Genomic DNA, 26,004 nt, shown 5'->3' with positions numbered 1-26,004 from the left:
CTAATGTTCTTAGAACATGATTACATTCATTGGTCGAACCGATTGGATCAAGAATCAATCGGTATACTAGTTTAAATATAGAGATTGAACCGATCGAATTAAAAACTGTTTGAATCAGTAAAAATAAAAAATTAAGACAAAAATAATAATTGAATAGGTTGAACCAATTTAACATTCTTTTAACTTCTTCAATTTTTACGAAGTTTTAATTACTTATTTAATTATTATTGATCTAATAATTGAATTTAAATCAATCAAACCGATTGGATAAAAAATCAATGATATGGAATGCACTACAACTACAAGATGTTAAAATAAACTAATAGTTTAAAATGTAAAATATTTTTTTCATTATTATTGCAATTATGGGTAGGAAGCCACGGGCGGACAGGGCCTGGCCCCATGGCTCAATGGCATAATTTTATACCTAGCCCTTTTCAACAGTTTAGCTCCTTAATTAAATGAAAAATTACCGTCTTAAAACTAAATAATTCAATTTAAATTATTTTAACTCCAAAAATGTTATTATTTTATGTCACCCCTAACATAAATTTCTTAATTTCAATTTTAGTGTTAAATCCTAACTCAAGTATAACATATGTCTTGGTTAGAAGCTTAAAACCCTTTTTATAACAAAGCTTCAGCATGTATGGTATGTTTTCGTATTAATTAAATTTTATTATTAGTATTTGTATTTTGTGAAAATTATGGATTTAAATTATATACTTTAATTTAATACTTTTTAAATTTTAAAATTTCAATCTTTGGCAACTATTAAATTCAAAAATTTTGTTATTTCCCACACATTAAATTCAAAAAGAATCTCATTAATGGCTAACATTTGCTTTAAGGCTAAAATTCCAAAATATAAAATTTATAATGACTTAAAATAATCTAATTGAAAAATATGAACCAAATCTACTACCGTACTAACAAGCAATTGACTAACCAAATGAACTTAATTGTTGCTTGGGTCAAAATTATAATTTCAAGTACTAAACTAGGTCTAAATGTTGACAAGGTTGTAAACATGAACCATTAGAGAAGCAGCTAAAAAATATTTTGATTCATCATTCATGTTCTAAAGTAAAGGAATCACATTTTGAACAAATTTAAAACTTTTTTATTGTGAAATAAACTAAGCAAAACAACACTACCAACCACCATCCTCGTTGAAAGCCTACTCCAACCATGCATGCACAAATTCAGTGTTAAAAGATTTACAGTTTCAACACTTCCAAATGCAAAAAGCAACTAATGCCTTCCAATTTCAACTGCCCAACTAGTCCTCCCAACAAAACAGACTTCATAATAGTATAGCCAGTTCAATCAAAAGGAGAAGAAAAAGAAAAAAGAGGGTACAAAACAACATATCTAGAGTGGCTTATATGTGGTTTACACAACTGGAATCGGATCGGTCAATGACTCGGAAGTGCCACTGCTGCCATTGAGAACCGTGACATTTCCATCAGAGTCAACATCTACTATTACTGAATCACCTTCCTTGATTTCCCTTGCAAGCATCTTCTCAGCCATGCTGTCCTCCAGAAGTCTCATTATGGCTCTTCTTAAAGGCCTTGCTCCATAACTTGGGTTGTACCCTTCTTCCACCACCCTTTCTCTAAACCTTTCGGTCACTTGGAGCTCGATTTCTTTGCTTTTAAGCCTGTCAAACACTTCTTTGAGCATTATATCGGCAATTTCCTTCACTTCTAACTTGGTGAGTTGCCTGAAAACAATCATCTCGTCCAATCTGTTCAAAAATTCCGGCCTGAAATATTGCTTCAGTTCTTCTGTCACCAGGCTCTTTATTCTATTGTAACTACTGTCTTTCTCATCATAATCGAGATCAAACCCAATTCGCCGTCCACCCTTTTCGATAACACTGCTTCCAACGTTTGATGTCATTATCAGGAGTGTATTCTTGAAATCGACAGTTCTTCCTTTACTATCTGTGAGCCTTCCGTCCTCGAGGATCTGAAGCATCATGTTGAAAACATCGGGATGGGCTTTCTCAATCTCATCAAAAAGTACTACGGTGTATGGTCGCCTCCTAACAGCCTCAGTTAGCTGACCACCCTCGGTGTACCCAACATACCCAGGGGGTGAACCAATCAGCTTGGACACCGTGTGCCTTTCCATGAACTCACTCATATCAAGTCGGATCATGGCTTCTTCAGAGCCAAAGTAGTAAGCAGCTAGTGCCTTTGCTAGTTCCGATTTTCCTACACCAGTTGGTCCAGAGAAGATAAAACTGGCAATTGGCCGGTTAGGGTTCTTGAGACCAACACGAGCACGTCGAATAGCACGGCTAATGGCTTTGACAGCTTCATCCTGACCAATGACTCGCTTATGAAGAGTCTCTTCCATTTTAAGTAGGCGATCGGATTCATCGGTTGATACTTTCTCGACAGGAATACCAGTCCATGAAGAGACTATATGCTGAATGTCGACTTCAGTCACTAGAGGCCCTCCATCCCCTGCCTCCGCCTCTGCCTTATTCATCTCCTTGTCTTTCTCTTGGATTGCAGTGATCTGAGCCCTGAGCTCAATTTCCCGATCACGTAATTCCCCAGCCTGTTTATGCCAAACCCACAACATAAAAAGCAAGAGTTAGGACCTGGGGAAGGACCATTGATCCACCCTCCAAGAGAAATCAGCAAAAAAGGCTCCAAGAAACTCAAAATAATTCTGTACCTTCTCAAAGTCCTGGCTGCGAACTGCTTCATTCTTCGACTTTGTGATCTGCCGGAGCTCTTTCTCAAGCTCTCTAGCTTCCTCAGGGAGCTGTATCAACAATGTCATGAAATGAACTGGAGAAAGAAAAGCATGTAAGAGTCACTTCATGACTAGGTTATTATACAAGCATACCTGTGCATGACGAAGGCGAACACGAGATCCAGCTTCATCAATCAAGTCAATTGCTTTATCAGGCAGAAAACGGTCACTGAAGCATACAGAAACCGAAATGAGGAACAAAAAGGGGAACTCCAGATTCAATGACTATAAAGGAACTCGATGAAATAAAATGACCATGTACCTGATGTACTGGTATGAAAGCTGTGCGGCAGAGATTAAGGCCTCATCTGTGTAACGAAGCTTGTGGTGAATCTCGTAACGCTCTCGCAAACCTTTCAAAATCTGTATAGTTTCATCAACAGATGGTTCGGGCACTTTAACTGGCTGGAAACGTCTTTCCAAAGCTGGGTCTTTCTCAATATGCTTTCGGTATTCATCGAGTGTGGTAGCTCCAATACACTACATCAATTCAAGTAAAAGTGTAAACGATACTATAATTTCAACAGTAGTAGAAATTCGACATGCGTTTCTTACACCTAACTAGAAAATTCAAATTAACAGCAAAAGCAGACCGCACATAACTCAAATTAGAAGCCGGATATAAAAATTAACTAGTCTCTAAAAGATTATAGTATTCAGCGAAACCTTAAGAGAGAAGTCAAGCCGGATAGAAGTCTTAAGAGAGTCGATAGCAGTGTACCTGCAATTCACCTCTTGCAAGAGCAGGCTTCAAGATATTGGCAGCATCAATCGCACCTTCAGCTGCTCCAGCTCCAATCAAAGTGTGCACCTCATCAATAAACAATATTATCTCATCACTTTGCTTGATTTCCTCCATTAGCTTCTTCAACCTCTCCTCAAACTCACCACGATATTTTGTTCCAGCAACAAGAAGACCCATATCAAGAGTTATAACCTGATAAGAAAACCATAACAAATGCGTTGTTCTAATTGTTGTAGGATCAAGGAAATTCTAATTAGGCACATGCATTAAGAAATTTCAAAGTCAATTCTTTCAACCCTTTTGCTAAAATAGAATGTTTTTAATAGTAAAAAGAACATGTATATGCACCTTCTTGCCCTCAATAGTATCAGGAACATCACCAGTAGCAATTCGTTGGGCAAGACCTTCTGCAATAGCAGTTTTTCCAACACCAGGTTCTCCAATAAGACACGGGTTGTTTTTGGTTCGTCTACCCAATATTTGGACGACTCGTTCGATTTGATCTTGCCTTCCAACAACAGGATCCAATTTACCCTAAAAAGAGAAAATACTTTTTAAAAACAAGCAAATATGAATACCAAAATGATAAAAAGAAAATGACAAATAAATAAAACCAATTACCTCTTCAGCTAACTTAGTCAAATTGGTTCCGTATTCCTCAAGTGTTGGCATCTTTGTGTTACCAGTTGATCCTCCGGTAACCACACTAACTTCGTTGCCCTCACCAACCATACGAATAACCTAGCCAATCAAATAGTAAAGATTTAACCCCCTTTAATTGTTAAAATATAAATAAAAAATTTTAAACAAGATAAAGTTGATAAAGGCATTTCTTGCCTGTGTGCGGATATTGCTTGGGTCAGCACCCAAATTTTCAAGAACACGTGCTGCTACACCTTCACCTTCACGAAGCAACCCCAGAAGCAGATGCTCTGATCCAATGTAATTATGGCCTGAAATGTTATAAAAATAAGATTATATACCAGTTAATCAAAGTAAATTCAACAAGTAATTTAAAAGCTGTTGTAAATTATCTATAAAGATACCGAGTTGGCGAGCTTCTTCTAACGAGAGTTCCAAAACACGTTTTGCACGAGGAGTAAATGGAATTTCCACAGCAACAAAACCACTTCCCCTTCCAATTATCTTCTCCACTTCAACTCGTGCATCTTTAAGATTGATTCCCATGGATTTAAGAACTTTTGCAGCAATGCCAGTACCTTCACCAATAAGACCCAACAAAATTTGCTCTGTACCGACAAAGTTATGGCCAAGTCGCCTAGCTTCCTCTTGAGCAAGCATGATTACTTTAATTGCTTTTTCAGTAAAGCGTTCAAACATGGCTTTAGGCACACACCTACTTCCCCTTCCACGTCGAGACGAGATTGAAATCGCAACCTTGGAATGGAAATCTTGGTCGACTCTAACCATATTATCCAAAGAAGTTGAGCCCCGCAACCCGGAGAAACTATTTATCCTCAATCCAGGTGTTGGTAAACTAGACATCATTTTGACGGACCTTTTCGATTTCCCAGTGGATCGACCATGACTTCGACTCGTAACTAGAGAAGGAACAATAGTCGACTGCGCCAGAACTTTAGCCATCACTCCTAAACTATCTGCGATAAGACAAAGACTAAATAAATTAAATAACCCCCCAAACAAACAATAACAACACTTGCATTCTTCAAAAATATTACAAATTATTAACCAACAATAAGAGATTTGGAAGAACAGTCACAAATAAATGAAGGTTCACATATATAATCTCAAAATCAACTAAAAATGGAAACAATTTACCAAGAAAAGGGATAATTAACAGTTCTTACACCACTGAGTTAAGCACTTCTAGCAAAACATAAATTCATCAACCCAAAACAATATACCCAGAGCTAATCCATTAGCAATCATTACTATTATCATAACCCATAGAAGGAAATTATACAAAATGTCAACAGGTGGGCTACTCACCTTATCCATTACCAATCACCAAGTTTTTTTGGGTTTTAGCATAAAGAAATCAAGAAAGAGAATCAATTAAACCCAAACCAACCAAAACCCTAAATCAAACTTTTCTTTATTCAAAAAACAAATACCCACGAAACTAAAACCAAAATCCAAACCATGAAACCATAAGAAAGCATAAAAAATTAAACCTCAAGAAAGTTCCATAACTCACCGAAAAGAAAGAGGGTGAAATTGAATAGAGAGTGAAATGGATAGTAAAATATACTAAAAAGGGGTCTTTTCTTTTGGGAATTGCAGAGAGAAGAGACCCTCTTTTTACCCTTTTTTTGTTCTTTTAAACTGATAGCAGGAATGGTCGGGCGAAGAGCAAATATAGAGGATAGATGTGGTTTATATTAACACGCGCTCTCTCTCTCTCTCTTTGATAATTCTCTACGTCGACAGTCTATCATCTTCTATCGACTTCTCCGCCATTTGATTTACACTTGTTTAGATTTATGTGGTTTAAGATGATATTTTTACTAGATTATCGATTTTCTGTTTAATCAATTCAATTATAAATTTACTCGTAAATAAATAAATAAATAAATTTAAAATTTAAAAAAATCATAAAAGAAATTTAATAAATAAATAGCATTCAATACATTACAGCCGAGAGAGCTTTTAGACTCCACCGGGATGAAAAATTGAGAAATCCCCTTATAAAGCATAGTAAAATATTAAAAAATAAATACATGACAAATTTTGAACAACACTTCTGAAATAAATAAAAAGTACACAAGAAATGGTAAACAAATTATAATAAAAACATAATCATTCAATTTTTTTTAATAAACTATAACAATAAAATCAATTATTTAAAATAATTCTTAATATTTTTTATAAGAGTTAAAATATGCGTTGGTAATGATCTATTTTAAAAAGATTTAATTAAAATTTTACAAATTTTCAAGGGTTAAAAGCATAAGTTTTCATAATTTTGTTATTACAAAATATAATTATATTGTTTGATAAAAATATATGTGGAGTTTTGAAAATCATTTATTATTTATTTTAATATTATTAATAAAATATTTTATATTATTTTAGTAGTTTTGAATTAAAAGATAAATACGAATATGAATATGAAGCAATTTAGTCAAATATATTTTTAATAAAAAAATCAACTAAAAATTTTAACATGGTTGTCAAATACATTAAAAAATGAGAATTTTTTTCAAAGAAATTACAAATTTCAAGAGATTTTTATATTTTAATTTCATAATTCATGATTTAATCTAAATTACTAATATGTTAATTATTTCTGTTAAAATAGCAACATGAAATCCGATAGAAAAGTCCAATTTTATTTTGTTTTGTTTTAAATAAGAAATTAGCATAAAATCTCAAAATTGAGGTGAAACTTTTTTTTATATATAACTTAGTGCTAAAAAACAACAAAAAATTAAATATTTATTATGTATATAATTTTTGGAGCATTAATTATTTACATTTTATATTGCTATATAAGTAATTAAAGATGTGTTTTAGAGATACATACAAAAACACCGCTTAAAATCTATCAGCCTTTACATTTGTTGCTTTTACGGTACGTCAATACATAAAATCTCAGTCCCTAGATATTTTCTTTGCTTGACTTGTTTGCCCTTTGTTACTCTGTTTTTATTGGTTTATATCTTTTAATGCAATTTGAAAAACAAGAGTGCTGGTCAAATGAAGATTAAACTTAGTCAAGTGTTATGTGTTTTATTCTAAACACGTCAATATTTACGTAATTTTCTTTTTCAAATACGTAAAAAGTTCTTATTTAAACACTTTTACCCTTGAATGAACAACATCTAAAAGATTAAGCTTCAAGCATTTACCCAAAAAATAAAGAAAAATGCATGAGGTTGAATATTATTATATGCAAACACTTATTTAAAACCAATATATCATTATACCTGACTTTTAAAAAATATATTAAAAGTATTGATAAATTTTTAATAATACAATTTATCTTCATTATCAACATGTTTCAAGGCTGAGAGACAATAAGTAAAGGACAATTTGCGCAAATACACCAAATCTTGTTTATGCAATTTGATAAATACAACTGAGAATAATTCATCCAAAGAGTTTCCTACCAAAGGCAGCAAATACTCACCACAAGTGATAAATAATTGATGAATAGAAGGGACTGAGTTGAAGAAGGGACTCAAATACAAAAAACATAATCGCATATAATTGATGAATTAATGATTTATGTTGGGGTTCTTGATATGTTGGTTCCATGTTCTATCAGAGAATGGATTTTCTGTTTGATGTTTTTCTGGTTTGCTCAGGAGTAACATGTTTGACAAAACAATAATTGGTTTTCGGCTAAGATTCTTCAATTAATGAAGTTTAAAGTGAAGACAATTATCTTTTGAGAGAGTTTTAGAGCAATTAGAAGACTAATTTATTTTAAATATGAGTTTAAAATTTATCAAAACTCTGTTCGATGAACTCTTGTATCAACCTATAAATAAGTTGCTTAAGATGTGGTTTTTTAGTGTCTTTGTTGACAGGTTTTTTATGCTATTTGGGTGAGTGATTTGTAATAATTAAGGTATTGGGGTTGCAATTACTTTTTTGTGTAATGGTAGATTGAGTTTAAACCAATAGGTGATCGGGACAATTGTTGAATATAATCATTCATTGGACTACATTAACACATGTTGCATGTTATATCTCCCTACTTTGCATTTAACCTTTTTGTTCGTTTCTATTCTAACAACAATTGGAACGAACTATTTTTCAAGTACGAATTGAAGATTTCTTTTTTTATTTATGTTTCGGAGAAAAGTTTATGAATGGAAGGGGTTGAATTGAAGAAGTAGATGTAGGGTAAATATGAACAAACTTCTTATCTATTTATCATTTTTAATTTTAAGTGATTTTTATTGCAAACTACTAAATATTCTTTAAAATTAAATCATTGAAAATTTAATTCTCAACCAGTTCAATCTTTTGATGGGTTATTAAATAAGTTCTTAAATGTAAAAAAATTTTGATTGAACCACGAATGAAATAACAAAAAGTTGTATATCAAGTCTTCAATTTCAAGTCGATTGTTAAAGCTTTGTTTAGCATTACTTTTCGAAAGTACTTTTAAGACTATAAACAATATTAAACAAACACCTTTTGAAGTCAAAAGTGCTTTTAAACTCAATCGCAAAAGCAATTTTTTTAGCTTTTGCATTTGAAAAAAAAAGCATTTTGAGGGTGAGTTTGGATGGGCGGTGCATTTACCTGCGATTAGTGTAAAAACAGCGGTGGCGGTGAGATTAGATACTGTAGCGTGAGACAAAAAGTAAACTAAACGCACCGCACCCAATCGCCCATCCAAACCCACCCTGAGTCAAATGAAAATTTAACCTCATTTTATAATTCAATGTATTTTACTTGATATTTTTTTATGGGGTATGTACTTATTTTCTTATTAAAATTTGTTTCAAATATATAATATGATATTAGATTTTACTACGCTCACTATGCAGGTGAAAGAAAAATATAATATTGAAACTATTTTTATACAAAAATTAATTAATAATTGAGTTAGAGGTAAAATGATGAAGTATTTATGATTAAGCTTCTTTTTAAGCTTGGATTCAATCCTTAGATATTGCATTTTTAAATTTTTGTCTAATAGTTTCATTTAAAAATAGTAAAAAAGACTAAAATACCATTATTTTAATAGTCAATTCCTTATTAAAAATGAGTTTTTCAGTAATTTCTTTGATCGAGTTGGTGTTGAGTTGATTCGTGACACCAATTTAGTCAAAAACATTATATATAGTATAGATTAAAAAAATGGCTTCTAGGTAATTTCCTCGATTGAGTTGACTCGTTACATATCTCAATTAAAACATTTGTATGTAGTATAGTTTATAAAATTTATATTTTATACATTAAAATATTAATAATGAGTTAGAATTAATTATTTTTTATATTTTTATTGAAATATCGTAATATTAACGAATTTAAAAATAATTTAAATGCATATTTTTACTTTACAATATTATGTCGGTTGGCGCAGTTTATAAGGCATGCCGAGGAGCATCGGCCAATAGTATCTACCACTACCCAAACTCATAAACTTGTCATGGTTAGAGTTGGCAAATTTTTGTAACAAAACACTTGGGCTTTGATCTTTGTCAATACTTTGTATGTGTATAAGTCCATCTATGATGTCCAAATATTTTATAGCAATATATTTTGAAGATCGGATTGGATTGGATCAAAACGAAACATATCCTAAATATTTAAAACTTATCTTGGACTTGTTGAAGGTATTCTCAGTGTTGGTCATCTTGTCGTTTTGTTGTAGAGAAACCGAACTGTATAAACATATTGTTGTGTTCTTCATTCTTTTTCCTCAATGCCTGAAGCAGTTATCACTGTTTCTAGCATTTCTTTTGCAATGTTTAGTTTTACTTGCAAATGTCGATTCTTAAATTCTTACAATGTCTAAAAAAACAACACTAAACATTTAAATTTTTACTTTCCAAAAACAATATCCTTAAAAAAAGGTTGTAAAAAATGTTTAATATATTTTTTTCCTCCCGTTGCTGTTTATAGTTTTTTTTTAAACGTTCAACTTAACATAAATAAAAATAATATTTTTTTAGATTTCTTAATATTTTAAAATTTCTTTTTATAAAAAAATAATATATATACATTGGTTAATAGGATCTAATTATTTTCCATAATAACTATAGAGAAATTTGATGGGTTGGGTTAAATGTATAGTTAAGTGAATGAATTTGTAGAGAGAAGTAGAGAAATACAAATTGTTTTGACAAATTAGGACCTCTAAAATATCCTTAAATTTATAATCCTCTATTTAAGAATATCAAACATGTGTGTGGTGATTTGGTAGGGCTTTGTTGTCAACTTCACCGCCATTCTCTTTCTCAGGCTTTTCTTTAGATTTTTTTTGCCCTTTTTCCAAAAGGTTAAAATATGTTATAGGTCTCTGTACCTTTTACAAATTTAAAATTTAGTCCTTTCTGTTTTTATTTTTAGGAATTTAGTCTCTTTGTTTTTCAGATTTTAAAATTCAGGTCCAATTAGTAACGCTGATAATTTTTTGTTAAATTGGTCCATTTGATATTTTGAAATTAAAAAAAATACTCACTTGATAGCAATGTAATTAAAAGAATACTTTGCAATGAACTTAATAGTGGTAAGAGCTAAATCTAAATTTTAAAATGTAAAAAGTAACACTAAATTCTGAATTTGAGAAAAATACAAAAAGTTATAAAACTTAAAAGAAAAATGTAGGTATTATCCATTTATACTTGTGGAAAATAATTTTGATCTTTTGTATTAATAAAAAGGATGTCCTAGAGACTGGTAATTTGTGTTGTTTTGCTTAAGAAATAGTTGATATTTTAGCTTTTGGAAAATAGTAATAAGCCTATTTCGCAAAGAAAAACAACTATTTGTTCAAACACAAAACAACTTCAATCTTCTTGTTCGAAGATTATAAAAACATAAAAATTAAATTATGAACATTTGGGGTGGACTACAGTTATAATTGTATCGCATAATCACTCTCCAACTTTACAAAAGAGTCCTTCCTTTAATTTTTCATATTTTGTAGCCCTTTAATTTGCATTATTTGTCAAATCACCTTAAAATGGATGAAAATGTTAATGCCTACTAATTTTGTTGATGTGGCATCCACGTGGAACTCCACTTGCATTCCATGTCAGCAACTAGTTAACTTTTTAAAAATATAATTTTTAACTTTGATGTTGAGGCTTTCATGAATACAATGGGCTTTTCTTCAACATGGATCCCTTTTTCTGGTGCCAATAGCTCATCAAGCCTATTGTTATTGTTGTAAAATTTTTCGAGCATCAACTTTACATCAACCAGTTCTTCATTGATTTTCATCATGTTGCTCAGTTCTTCTACTAGTAAAGCTTCTTTTGCAGCCACTTGATTGGTCAAAACAGCATTCACATCTTTCAAACACTTGTTTTCTTGAGACGGTTGAATGTTGATCTCACACACCATTTCCCATTTACCCAACATCTCTTTATAAGTCTTCAGAAAGTCTTCATCAATTTCACCACAAGACTCTATATTAGAATCCTCATTTCCAATATTAGCAGTGAAAGCAATAAAGTTTTGATGATCATCTTCTAAGTCAGAACCACTTGAGGAATCCTCATCACTCCATGTCACACAGAAAGACTTTTTCTTCTTTTCCATAGTGTTAGCCCTCTCGGATTGAATGTGGCCAAACCCTTGGCATTCATAGCATTGTACAACTTTCTTTTAGTCCTTCTCAAGTCTTATTTGATCACAACTCCCTTTGACTTGCTTTTAGGAAAATTGGTATTGACTTCAAATTTCTTGAATCTCTTTGATTGTTTTTTAGAATGCCTTATTGAAATTCTAAGCAAACAAGGCTATATGCTCTTGTAAGTCCTCCGAGATAGCATTTTGAGAAGTGAGCACTTCCTCATTGACTTGAAAAGCAATATTTTTATCTCTTTTTCCCTTTATTCATTTTGCTTCATCTAGTTTCATCTCAAGGTATGAATTCATCTATAGCCAATTGTTCAAGGTTCTTGGCCTCCTCAATGGCAATGACCTTGATGGAAAATCTTTTAAGGAGAGATCTCAGCAGCTTCGAATTTGAATACTCTTCACCTAATGCAAAAGCTTGGTTTGATAAGTTACACAATGCATAAAATTCACCAATTGTCTTTGACTCCTGCATCTTCAGACTTTTAAATCTTGAAGTCGGCACTTGCATCTTTGACTATGGAGGTTCCCTCGTGTTCTGTTTTCAAGATATCCCAAACATTTTTTTGTCGCAATGCATTTGGCAATTCTTTTGAATTCCTGCATATCCACTCCATTGAAAATTGCATATAATGTAGGCCTTCATGCGTGCTTTACAGTAGGTATAACTGCCAACTTCAAGCATAAAGGGTATTCATGTGGATGAACCTTCCATATCTAAGATCTTAGCAACACTCTAGATCTCCACTAGCTACTTTAAGTGGCAAGCTTGATACCAATTATGAGCAAAAAAACCATTGCTAAAAGTAGAAGTTGCATAACCAAATTGGTGCCTGAGTTGGTGGACACTTTTCCAAGCACTAATGAAAAACAATAAACACATAAGACACAAAGAGATGATTATGCAGTTTGGTTTCCTTATGCCTACGGAGCCTAGCTCAGTGAGAAATATGCACACTTTTCAACAATTACAAAGTGAACCTACCCAATCACACATACCGTGATTGTTTCTCTCATCCTTGCACTTTGAAGATATAATACTCTCACCACTATGATCACCCCTTGTGACCACGGCAAGTAAAAGCACAACATAAGGTTACACTAACAAAAAAACACTCTTGCAAATTATTCTCATTAAAACCGATTAAATGCCTAACTCCCGGTACATTTTTCCAGGCAAGTCTCTCAAATATATAGACATTGATTTCAAGACTTACTCATAATAAAAGTGTAACACCCCTTACCCGTATCCAACACCGGAATAGAGTACGAGGCATTACCAAAACACATACACTTGTAAACGTATTTAACCGAGTTATAAAATTTCATCAAAATTAAAACTTTCAAAATAATTAACATGTTTCTATAACTTTTCACAATATATCCTCAAAATATTATAATCATAATAATTAGGGCCTGCGAGACCCGATACATACTCATGCAATTTAATGCTTCATTTCTATTTCATTCAATTCGCAATTTCTCATGCTCATAATTTAAATCATATCACTAGCAATTTCCATTTAATTCACGTACAATTCAATGACATCAAATTCAAAACTAATATGTATTTACCATTTAACTAAATGTTTATTGATTATACCATTCAATAACACATTTATGAAATTCTCAATTTAGCAATGAAAATATCACTTTAGTTTGAATAACAACATCGTCCTGATATAAATACACTACCACTTATCCATTTACTTTAATTCTTTTGGGCCCATTTGTCACTTACCATCCTTAATCAAATTAGGGAACGGTCACGGAAAATTGAGTACTTCACTTTCACTTTGCCATAGTATAACTATGGTCTTACGTATGATCACTTATCACTTGTCCCTGATCAGATAAGTGTAGCCACCTATCACTTTGTTTATTGATCAGATAAGTGTAGCCACTTATCACTTTGTTTCTTGATCAGATAAGTGTAGCCACTTATCACTTTGTCTCTTGATCAGATAAGTGTAGCTAAAGCTATCACTTATCACTTTGTCTCTTGATCAGATAAGTATAGCCGAAGCTATCACTTATCACTTTTCACTTGTCACTTGATCAGATAAGTGTAGCCGAAGCTATCACTTATCACTTTGTCACTTGATCAGATAAGTATAGCCGAAGCTATTACTTATCACTTTCCACTTGTCACTTGATCAGATAAGTGTAGCTAAAGCTACCACTTATCACTTTGTCACTTGATCAGAAGTACTCAAATCCGGCGTTCCGCTCAATTTGATCATTTATTCATATATCAGGCTTACCAACATGTGTTAATTCATAAACCATTCATGGTATTATTTCATGCCAAATCATATACTGAATATACCATACACACATACTATGAAACTTTATTTTCACACATGAGCTTAAACCATGACCAATAATGCACAAAAATAAGCATCATTCATATTTCATCGTTTATGAGTTATAATCAAACATATGACCATTTATACACGAATCATTCATATATTTCCCAATTTTCCTCCTCCTCCTCTCCATTCCACATCCTTAATGTGTATAACACACTTAAACAACATTAACCATAATTTCAACACTCACTAACATGTATATTCAAAGCTGTTTATCCGAGTCAGAGTCACTAAATTATTTTTATCCGGAGCTACAGAGCTCCAAATTAAGATCCGTTAATTTTCCCTGAAACTAGACTCACATATCTTCATACCATAAAATTTTCATAATTTTTGGTTCAGCCATATAGTACAGTTTATTCTTTAAAATTTCCCCTGTTTCGCTGTCTGACAGTTCCGACCACTCTTCACTAAAAATTAATTATCTCATTGTACAGAATTCAGATGATGTTTTAGCTTGTTTCTTCTAAAAATAGACTCATTAAGGATTCTAACCATATAAACTATAACTCATAATCATTTCTGTACAATTTTTAATGATTTTCCAAAGTCAGAACAGGGGAACCCGAATTCATTCTGACCTTGTCTCACAAAATCTATTATATCTCATGATTTACAATTCCATTGCTCACGTCATTTCTTTTATAAGAAACTAGACTCAATAAGCTTTAGTTTCATATTTTATTCATCCTCTAATTCAATCTCTACAATTTTTGGTGATTTTTCAAAGTTACACTACTGCTGCTGTCCAAAACTGCTTTAGTGCAAAATGTTGATTTCCATTTTGCCCCAAATTTCACAGTTTATACAATTCGGTCCTTTCTCAATTAACCCCTCAATTAATCTAATTTTCTCAATTAGTACTTTACTAGACATTATAAGTTGTTACACAAATATTGAAATTCAGAATTTCCACATATAACTCTATCTTCAAACTCTTTTACTATTAGGTCCCAAACATTCACTTTCTATTCAATTCTTTCAATAAAATCAGCATATGAACAATTTAAAGCTCTAATTTCATGCTAAATCATCATATACTTCCAGCACATATTCATATCAACTTTCAACTTCTTTCATAAAATCAAAAACTAATGGATTTAACAAGTGGGCCTAGTTGTAATAGCCCGATTTTAGGCTTAGTCGGAACAGTGGTTTCGGGACCACAAATCCGACGAAAAAAAATGTAATGGCTTGAATTTTCAAAGGTGTCAGAACGGTGATTCGAGATCACTAAATTCGACAAATGGGTAGAAAATATTATTAATTTAGTAAGTATAAGTTAAATATGAAGTTAGGAAAATTTTTGAAATAGTGAATAGTGCACTAGAAATAAATATTAAAATAATTAGAATCGAAATGAGGTATCAAGACCTCGGGGATTTTAAACTGAGCCATAAATATTTTTATAAATATTTATGGAGTGTTAAAAAGTTAGTATTAAAGTTTCGTTAAGAAATTTTAAAGTTCCGATAATTAATTGAACAAAAAGGACTAAATTGTAACAAATGCAAAATTTTGGGAAATGATTAAATAGCTTAAATGATAAAAGGAAGAGGGCTTAAAAGGCAAATAGACCCAAGGTCTATTTGGGCTGGACGGCAGAGGCATGAAATCAGCAAGAAAGTAAGGAGAATTAAGGGCAAAATTGGAAAATTGCAAAATTTGCTTAATAAAGTTAGGACCCAAGTGGAATTATCTAGATTTCTCTTCATTTTTCTGAATTCTCATCAGCTAAAACACCATGGAAGGGCTTCTTCAAGCTGGTTCTTCATATTTTTATTACAAGTAAGTTCAATTCTTGACTATTTCTTGAAATTTTTGTATATGATCAAGTGACAAGTGGAAAGTGATAAGTAATAGCTTCGGCTATACTTATCTGATCAAGTGACAAAGTGATAAGTGATAGCTTCGGCTACACTTATCTGATCAAGTGACAAGTGAAAAGTGATAAGTGATAGCTTCGGCTATACTTATCTGATCAAGAGACAAAGTGATAAGTGATAACTTTAGCTACACTTATCTGATCAAGAGACAAAGTGATAAGTGGCTACACTTATCTGATCAAGAAACAAAGTGATAAGTGGCTACACTTATCTGATCAAGAAACAAAGTGATAGGTGGCTACACTTATCTGATCAGGGACAAGTGATAAGTGATCATACGCAAGACCATAGTTATACTATGGCAAAGTGAAAGTGAAGTACTCAATTTTCCGTGACCGTTCTCTAATTTGATTAAGGATGGTAAGTGACAAATGGGCCCAAAAGAATTAAAGTAAATGGATAAGTGGTAGTGTATTTATATCAGGACGATGTTGTTATTCAAACTAAAGTGATATTTTCATTGCTAAATTGAGAATTTCATAAATGTGTTATTGAATGGTATAATCAATAAACATTGAGTTAAATGGTAAATACGTATTAGTTTTGAATTTGATGTCATTGAATTGTACGTGAATTAAATGGAAATTGCTAGTGATATGATTTAAATTATGAGCATGAGAAATTGCGAATTGAATGAAATAGAAATGAAGCATTAAATTGCATGAGTATGTATCGGGTCTCGCAGGCCCTAATTATTATGATTATAATATTTTGAGGATATATTGTGAAAAGTTATAGAAACATGTTAATTATTTTGAAAGTTTTAATTTTGATGAAATTTTATAACTCGGTTAAATACGTTTACAAGTGTATGTGTTTTGGTAATGCCTCGTACTCTATTCCGGTGTTGGATACGGGTAAGGGGTGTTACAAAAAGATCTAATACAATCCCAAAAAAACAATAATATCATAAGAGTAATACAATTTAATAATAACATATGAAGTAAATAAGGACTTTATGGCAGCTCATCAAAAGAATCACAATCCAATCCAAAGTCCATAATCTAATGGAGTGTTTTAGGGAATTTCGACCCAAATCAATTATCAATATTTATATTCCCAAGCAAAATGATCTTCCATAATGAGTTATATATTCACCATGTGATCAATATAGCCTAAATATAAGGTTCAATAAATTGTCAACACCTAAACATGAAAATTGTCTCCCCATAGATTTGGTGGGCACTCCCTCTTAACACCAATTTACTAGTTTTATGAAGATCAAAGTATAAAATCGAGTTGAATGAATAAACGGAGAAAGATGGTAAAAAACCCAAACCTTTTTCCTATTGTTGTAGATCAACTTGCTTCTCTACTCCACAATTCATCTATTGGATTATTTGAAATATTTAGGACGTGTTTGGTTCGCCGTATTACCCAATCCATTACGCCCCGATTACGTGCGTATTACATTACGCCCCTATTCCGGCGTTTGGTTCGCTGTAATAGGTATTACGCGCGTAATCGGTTACGCCCCTAATCCCCAAATTCCCGTGTTTTCCAATCCCTTCCCTTTTCGCTGTATTAGCTATTACTTCCGGCCTCCCTCCCCATCTCCCTGTTTTACCCTCCCTCCCTACCCGACCCTCTCCTCTTCCGTCCTAATCATTTTCTCCTCCCATTTCCCACTGCTTCCGTTGATTATTCTGTCGTCATCGTTTCTTCTCGTCTCGGCGTCTAATTTCCCTTCCCCATTTCCTCCCAACCCTATCTGCGCCGCACACCAAAACTCTCTCTTTTTCTCTTCAATATATTCACAAAATTGGAAATTCCTGATAGCTTAATCCATTGAAAAAATAGTGAAGTGTTTTTCGGGTCATCACGTTGCATCCAATATCAGGTGAGTTTTAATTCTGACCTAAAATAATCTGCCAATTGTAGTACATGTATCTCAATGTTTTTCCCAATTGTAGATAACCCCTCTGCATGCTTTTCTCTTCACTTTTTTAAGCTTAATCGTCACCTTATAAGTGTTACCTGTTTTAGTTCCTACAAGTTAATTTCTGCTGAAATTGCTATTTTATTTTATTCATTGTTGCTTACTTCATCGAGATTATTGTGTATATGGATGCACTGCTTTTATAGCTGCTTTCATTGGAATTATTGAATACTGGAATGACACAATTGAATACTGGAGTTTAGGGTTCAACTCATCTATCAATGGGAATTTGACATCACCTAGGTTTATGTTGCAGTCTAATGGGATTTTGGTAGGTTTAGATCCTTCGTTTGCTAGGGGCATGATTAGCATGGCTTTTACTACTGACTATGGTGAAAGCAACGATGTGTTTAGGTTTTTAAGGATGGATAATGATGGGAATTTGAGGATTTACAGCAGTAGTGGGAACAATGGGAGTGGGAATATAACCCAGACATGGGCAGCTGTAACTGATCAGTGTCAGGTTTACGGATTCTGCGGCAACATGGGAATTTGTAGTTACAAGGATTCGAAACCGGTTTGTGGATGTCCATCTCAGAACTTTGAGCCTGTTAATGAACATGACGGCAGAAAAGGATGCAAAAGGAAAGTGGAGATTGAGGATTGTCCTGGGGATGTTACCATGTTGCAATTAGAACATACCATGTTCCTAACTTATCCTCCTGAGCTTTCCGATCAGTTGGTCACTCTTGCAATTGTAGCTTGTAGAACCAATTGTCTTGCTAGTAGTACTTGCACTGCTTCTACTTTAGTAGCTGATGGAAGTGGATTTTGTTACCTGAAAACGCCTGATTTCGTTAGCGGCTATCAGGGCGCGGTTCTTCCAAGCACCTCTTTCATAAAAGTTTGTGGACAAGCTATTCCAAATCCATCACCTTATCAGGAAGCGTCCCCTAAGGATAATGATTCCTTGCATACTATGGTCATTGTCTCTGTGGTTATGGCCAGCCTTTTGGCTTTGGTTGTAGTAGGGATAGGCTTTGGTTGTCTTAACTATGAACCTCTAGAATCTAGATAATTGCATGCTATTGTTCATGCTATGAACTAGAAATTTTTGGTCATGTTTGATGATTGCATATCTAAAGCAAATGATGTTTCTCCTACATTCTTCAGCCAAATCATTGGCTAAATTAGCTTATCAATTGTTGTTGTCTCCTTTTGAAATTAGGTTTGATGGATAAATTATGAGCATCAAATCACTTTTGTAGTTAGTTTGAATCTTTTTGCTCGGTTGATGATACATATGCCTGCATTGTGTTGTTTGCTAATGGGGATGAATGTGGGGGAATTAGAGGCCAGTGGTTTGTTATGTATTAACTGAGTGCAACTTACTACATGTAGGATGTTAGGCACTGAATTTACTTAATATGGTTGGTTTTATGGTTGTGCCATGACTGCTTCCAGCATTCTTGAAAAACAAAAGAAAAATTATTATCTAGTCTTCTCATATTGTAATGAGAAGAGGACACTTGCTGGTTCGGCCTTTTATTAGGAAGAAAAGGGAAGTGAGAACTAATTACAAATAATGAGGGAAATGAGGAGGCAGTTCAGTGTAGGTTATTGAACTTGGAATTGGGTTTAATGGTTTGTCGCCTGGTATCATACAGAACAAAGAAAATCCAGTGAATCCTTTGAAAGCTATGCAATTGGACTTAATAGTTTCATAGTTCCCTCTTTTTGTGTTCCTGCTTATCAGTATCTGCTATAAGCCTATAACCAGTGGCTAAATGTTTTATTTTTCTTATGTTTTTGCAGTAAGAGAGAGGTTAATAAGAAAGTTCTCAAAGTTCCTGGAATAGAGCAGAAGGTAAGACTACTCTAGAAAGTTAACGGTCCATTTAAGTACTTAAAAGGTGATTGTTGCATAATTGTAAGTATTGATGATTGGTAGGCAAGGGGATTTAATAAACTATCTAGATACTGTTTTGATCGATATCATATTTAAAATATGGCTCATGGATGATGATTGGTGTATGGTTGTTCTGTGATTTGATATACTATATTTAGCTATAGCATAAATATTTTCCCCAAAAAAAAAGGTTGATCCGAGCACTTTTCTCATTACAGGTAACATTTTTCCAACACTTCCACATCGCAGTCGTCCCAGATTTGAGCATTACAGGTTAGTATTGATGTAGTAGGTTCTGTTGTTTCCCAAATGAATATGGTTTTGTTTGTATGTTTGTAATGATCATTAAAGCTTTTGTTTGTATGGTTATGGTTATTGCTGCATGACCATTGTTCTTTTTGAATTTATCAGCCAAGTTATATGTTTTTACTATTAGGTAACATTTTGTTTAAAGAGCATTATGCCTACAAATCTTTTGTGAGATAAATTTGTACATGTAAATGAGATAAAAGTTATATATTTTTTATGAAATTATATTACCATTTAAATTGTTATTATCTAGTTTTAAAACTTCAATTTCATTATTAAACTAAATCTTCATTCTTCATTTTATTTATTTTGAAATTGAAAAACCTTAACTAAACTAATCATCAATAAAAAAAATTTTCAATGATCAAACTTTGAACATGCTTTAAGTAACTAATCAATATATTTATACGATATCATTTTAGGTCAATTAATTTGGGTGATTTTAATTAACTAATCAATATATTTAAATGTCCAAATTATAATGAGTTTAGTTATAATCTAACAAATACCAACCTTCAAATTTTACCTCAATTAATTTTACCTCAATTATACATAATATATTAAAATTTAATATAAGTTTTTGAAGAAATTAAAATGCTCATGGATTATAATTAACCTTTTATGCACGCAATACATGTTATTTAAAACAAATGTTAATTGATTCAAACATTATTTTTCCCCTATAATGGAAATAATGTTATCTTAATTATAAAAATGGATAAATGGACTGAAATTTATTATTGTCTAATTCTATCTTAGATTTTAAGTCAATTACATTATACATAAAATATTCCTCATTCATAATATGATTTCCCTATAATACATAAATTATAATTGTGAAAGTGTAAGGAAGTTTTTAAAATTAACGTATATATAATATGATAAATAAAATTATACAAATTTTACTTAAAAAGTCAAATTTGGCTGTTAAATTAATAAATTCTATAGAATTCTGAAATTTTAATAATAATAATTTTTTGATGAAAAAATGCTAAACATGTATTTTAAACTTGATACTAGACAGATAAGTAACAATTCTTGTAAAAAATAAGTCCTCTTCAAAGTTATATATATTTTTACAAAATGAAATTACCATTTAAAATGTTATAAAAGTTATAAAACTTCAATTTCATTATTAAACCAAATCCCCATTCTTCATTTTACTTATTTTGAAATAAGAAAACCTTAATTAAACTAATCATCAGTAATTAAATATACTCTTTCATTATTATTTGGGTGATTGATAAAGAAATGAAATTAAAGTTGCAACGATATCATTTAGTAGATAATTTTTTGCTTCGTGTGTTCTAAATTTGTGCTGTTTATTTTTATTCGATAATGTGTAATTGCAACTTCAATTCTTTGATAGTGTGTTCTAATTTTAAAATGTTGCAGTAATGGCTCGTCTGCCTTTAATTGCACAAAGTGTGAGGCGTAAAAGAATTAGTATTGCTGTGACAATATGGTTGGAAATCTGTAGAATCGCGGTTTGGTTCTTATTTAGAATGGGTGCCAGCCTTAGCCTACATAGACCAAGGATTAGGTCCTATACCGTAGATTTTTATGCAAAACGGGATTATGTGAATAGGCTTGTATATGCTAGTGACGAGACCTGTATTGAACAAGTTAGGATGAATAGAGCTGCCTTTTTTAAATTATGTGAGATGTTAGAATCGATAGGGGGATTGAAGTCGTCAAGGTTCATGCTCGTTGACGAGCAAGTAGCAATGTTTTTACATATCATCTCCCATCACCTGAAAAATCGAGTTATCAAGCATCACTTTAGAAGGTCCGGGGAAACTGTTAGCAGAGCATTTCATAGTGTTTTAAATGCTGTCATACGCTTGCAAGATGTGTTATTTAAAAACCCGGAGCCAATTACAGCCGATTCTTCTGACACAAGGTGGAAATGGTTTAAGGTATAGGACTAAGTTTTATATATAGCTTCAACAACATTTACTTGATTTAGATTTAAATTAGTATTCTAACTCAAGGTTTTATATCATGTGATATAGAATTGCTTAGGTGCTCTTGATGGAACCCACATCAAGATTAGGGTTCCAACAGTTGATAAACCTAGATATCGGACGCGAAAAGGTGACATAGCAACAAATATGCTAGGTGTTTGTACACCTGAGATGCAATTTGTTTATGTTCTTCCTGGTTGGGAAGGTTCAGTTGCTGATGGACGGGTTCTTCGAGATGCCATTAGTAGAAGACATGGATTAAAAGTTCCTCATGGTAAAGTGTATAGTTAGAGGACTTTGATTTATTCATTAAGATCACACTTTGTGTGCTGAATTAATCATTTTTTAATATGAAACTTATTTTATAGGTTGTTATTATCTAGTTGATGCTGGATACACAAATTGTGAGGGATTTCTTGCACCATTTAGAGGACAACGATATCATTTGAACGAGTGGCGTCAGGGTTATCAGCCAAGTTCTCCGCAAGAGTTTTTTAATATGAAACATGCCTCAGCACGTAATGTCATTGAAAGATGCTTTGGCTTATTAAAACTTAGATGGGGAATACTTAGGAGTCCATCGTTCTATCCTGTAAGGGTGCACAATAGAATTATTATTGCATGTTGTTTGCTCCATAATTTTATTCGAACCCATATGAGTAGTGATCCCATTGAAGCGGAGGTGGGAGAAGGATTACCTACAATTAATGTGGTGGATGACGATGAACCGAATATCACAAATATTCATCCATCGGATGCTTGGGCTACTTGGAGGATGGAACTAGCCAACCAAATGTTCGATGAATGGCAAGCATCTAGAAATTAGTTTGTGAAACTTTTGTGAAACTTTTGTATTGATTTTTGTATTGTACTAAACTACAGAAATTATAATATAATTTCTTCTAATTCAGCATGTGTTATAATTTTAAATTTTTTGTGCTATGGAACTTTTGATTCATGATATTCAACTTAATTACTTAGATTTTATAAAGTGTTGACCTTTTGAATCATGATATTAAAATAGTAATTAATATAATTTTTTTTTTGTTCTTAAGATCATTATGTCAGGTGTTCCAGAATCAAATGCTCAAGCTTCTCGAGGAAGCAAAAGAAAATGGGTTCCCGAGGAAGATGCAGCATTAGTTTCCAGTATGGTGGACCTGCACAATGTTGGAACATTTAATGCTGATACCGGGTTCAAAGCCGGTTATTTGAACGAGTTGGAAAGAATGCTACAAACGGTTTTACCAAATGCAATGTTGAAGGCAAAACCTAATATTGAATCAAGGATTAGGTTACTTAAAAGGGAGTGGTCAATCGTCTACGACATGCTTAATGGCCAAAACAATAGCGGTTTTGGTTGGGACGAGCATAGGCAGCTCGTTGTTGCTGAAGATGCGGTTTGGGAGTCCTATTTAAAGGTAAGATTATTTCAAGTCTTTATTATATTATTTTTACCAAACTTACGACTAATATGATTTCCTCATTTTTTTAGAGTCACAAAGAAGCCGCCCAATTCAGATTTCGTACTTTCCCTTACTATGACCAGCTTACTACCATATACGCAAGAGATCGAGCAACTGGGAGAGATGCTCAAACAGCTGCTGATGTTCTTGAAGAAATACATGCTGATGATGAACGTACTACAGATATGAATGAAGAGAGAAACACATTCTATGACTGCGAAGCTGACGTCTCTTTAGATGACATGGATGTTTCTGGTACGGATCCGCGAGGAGATCGAGACCAAGGGGGTTCCTCATCTTCAAACAAGAGAAAGAAGAAATCTGATGCTCGTGATAATGTGTTTTCTTCATTTAATGAGGCTGCCACTTTGTTCGGGGAGAAAATCCAGGCCGTTGGCGATCAAATCAGTAGGAGTTTTGCCTCCGAGGTGGTAGTTCAGCAGAAGTCAGAACAACATATGGAAGAGAGAGCTTCAAATTTATATTCAGCCTTATGGTCAATTGAAGGTTTAACCGACGATCAACGATATGATGCATTGAGTAAAATTCCCGACCATCCAACTCAAATGATCGTTTTCTTTAGTTTACCTTCAGTTGCCCGATTGGAATGGGTTAGGAGATTTCTTTCTTACCATTAAATATCAATGTTCAAACTTTTTGATGTTGTAAAACTATATAACATATGGATTTTAATGTACAATTTCATTTTCATCTAACCTTTTCTTAATATAAGTTAATTATGTTTATGCATAATATAATTCTCAAGTTATATATTGATTTTAGTAAATTCATATAAGAACATTTTATTATTAAGAATTTTATGAAATTATATATCACTATATAATTATATTTAATATTAATTATTTTAAATTGTATAAATTCATATAAGAAAATTTTTATTATCAAGAATTTTATGAAATTATATATTATTATTAAATTATATGTAATAATTATTATTTTAAATTATACAAATTCATAAACTATAATCATATTAGTTATAATAATTTTAAATTTTATTAAATCATATATTTAATTAAATCATATTAGTTATAATCATATATTATGATTTGAGTAAATTCATATAAGAATATTAATTATTAAGAATTTTATTAAATTATATATTTTAATTATATTATATTTAATAATAATTATGTTATTTTATATTTTACAGTATCATATATTATGGTTTGAGTAAATTCATATAAGAATATTAATTATTAAGAATTTTATTAAATTATATATTTTAATTAAAATATATTTAATAATAATTATGTTTAAATATGATTAAATTATTTATTATTGATATTAATCTTATTAAAATTTAAATAAAATAATTTACCAAAACAAATTTCTGCTAATTATTAAGAATTTTATTAAATTATATATTTTAATTAAAATATATTAAATAATAATTATGTTTAAATATGATTAAATTATTTATTTTTGATAATAAATAATCTTATTAAAATTTAAATAACAATAACAATAATCATTTACCAAAACAAATTTATGCTAAGGGTATTCTGGTCATTTTAGTTTTCTCCATTATGCTATTACACCTCTATTACATTCAACCAAACACAGTTTTACTATTACGCCTCTATTCCATTACATTCAACCAAACAGTTGATTTGCTATTACACCTCTATTCCATTACACCTCTAATCCAATCCAATACACCTCTAATCCAATACAGCGAACCAAACGTGCTCTTATAGTGAAAATTAGGTACTAGGGAAACCCTAAAAACATTTACATTAAATTAAATTAAATTTTGATCTCAATTAAATTACCGTAGATGATTCTCGTTTTGGTGCAATAAAAAATGGTATATAATTGATTATTGGCATAATTATAGCTGTTCATAGTTATTAGTCAACAGCTTTAATTAAGATAAAATAAATACCATTTTCGGAAGATGTATTATTATTAAAATTCTAGACATGGAATATATATTAGATTTCTAAAATTATTTACATACACATGTTTTGTTGGGCCTCACATCCAGCAAACACTCATTGCAGTGATAATATCTTTGGGGCCCTCTCACTAATCTTTTCATGCAAGACGTTTACATCTTGGATTGTATTTCATCTCTTCAATTTTAAAAATAATCAAATTAATTCATGTATTAGTCCTTTTGTTAAGCGTTCTGCCCATTTTTATTGTTAAAGTCCGGTCATTGTGGTATACGTGGTACGTCACATGTCATTGTCTAATTATTCCGTTAACCATGTCAATTTGCTCAATTACATATTATATATACATGTGAATATATCTCAATTACAAACACAAATATTTTTATATGCAAATATAAAATTTTAAATTATTTGTTAGGTTCAATAATTTTCAAACAACTGGAAATCAAATCTACGTCCGAAACAACCTCAATCCCAGAATATTAAACTAAAAATGATTAAACTTACACTTGAAATTGATC

The 26,004-nt window shown here is 31.9% G+C and overlaps 2 protein-coding genes and 1 long non-coding RNA gene across 3 annotated transcripts; 2 read left to right on the top strand and 1 right to left on the bottom strand.

The window, feature by feature from the left end:
• Positions 1 to 1,100: 1,100 nt before the first annotated feature.
• Positions 1,101 to 5,955, bottom strand: LOC107944389 (chaperone protein ClpC1, chloroplastic). Its single transcript, XM_041097203.1, has 10 exons — positions 5,703 to 5,955; positions 4,570 to 5,142; positions 4,361 to 4,476; positions 4,145 to 4,264; positions 3,872 to 4,057; positions 3,500 to 3,715; positions 3,041 to 3,258; positions 2,872 to 2,947; positions 2,698 to 2,787; positions 1,101 to 2,577 (listed from the first exon to the last, which is right to left on the bottom strand). The coding sequence occupies exons 2-10, from the start codon at positions 5,126 to 5,128 to the stop codon at positions 1,396 to 1,398; spliced, it is 2,763 nt and encodes a 920-aa protein (XP_040953137.1). The 5' UTR covers positions 5,129 to 5,142; positions 5,703 to 5,955; the 3' UTR covers positions 1,101 to 1,395.
• A 12,328-nt stretch (positions 5,956 to 18,283) lies between these two features.
• LOC107915384 (G-type lectin S-receptor-like serine/threonine-protein kinase At1g34300) lies at positions 18,284 to 18,991 on the top strand. The gene has a single exon (XM_016844547.2). The coding sequence runs from the start codon at positions 18,284 to 18,286 to the stop codon at positions 18,989 to 18,991; it is 708 nt and encodes a 235-aa protein (XP_016700036.2).
• Positions 18,992 to 19,484: 493 nt separating this feature from the next.
• On the top strand, positions 19,485 to 23,652 carry LOC107915385 (uncharacterized). Its single transcript, XR_005915963.1, has 3 exons — positions 19,485 to 19,780; positions 20,041 to 20,095; positions 23,594 to 23,652. It is a non-coding gene; the product is annotated as an uncharacterized lncRNA (long non-coding RNA).
• The last annotated feature ends 2,352 nt before the right edge of the window (positions 23,653 to 26,004 follow it).

This window comes from Gossypium hirsutum, chromosome D07 (assembly GCF_007990345.1).
Source record: "Gossypium hirsutum isolate 1008001.06 chromosome D07, Gossypium_hirsutum_v2.1, whole genome shotgun sequence".
NCBI classification, from domain to species: Eukaryota; Viridiplantae; Streptophyta; class Magnoliopsida; order Malvales; family Malvaceae; genus Gossypium; species Gossypium hirsutum.
This window is presented reverse-complemented; position numbering and strand designations above follow the sequence as displayed.

Bases quoted from the DNA above. Each gene is read 5' to 3' on its own strand.
- LOC107944389 (XM_041097203.1), bottom strand. From the start codon at position 5,128: ATGGCTAAAGTTCTGGCGCAGTCGACTATTGTTCCTTCTCTAGTTACG. The intron at 2,948-3,040 runs GTACATGGTCAT...TGTATGCTTCAG, and splicing joins CTTTCATACCAGTACATCAG to TGACCGTTTTCTGCCTGATA. The intron at 2,788-2,871 runs GTATGCTTGTAT...TTGTTGATACAG, and splicing joins TTCGCCTTCGTCATGCACAG to CTCCCTGAGGAAGCTAGAGA.
- LOC107915384 (XM_016844547.2), top strand. From the start codon at position 18,284: ATGGCTTTTACTACTGACTATGGTGAAAGCAACGATGTGTTTAGGTTT.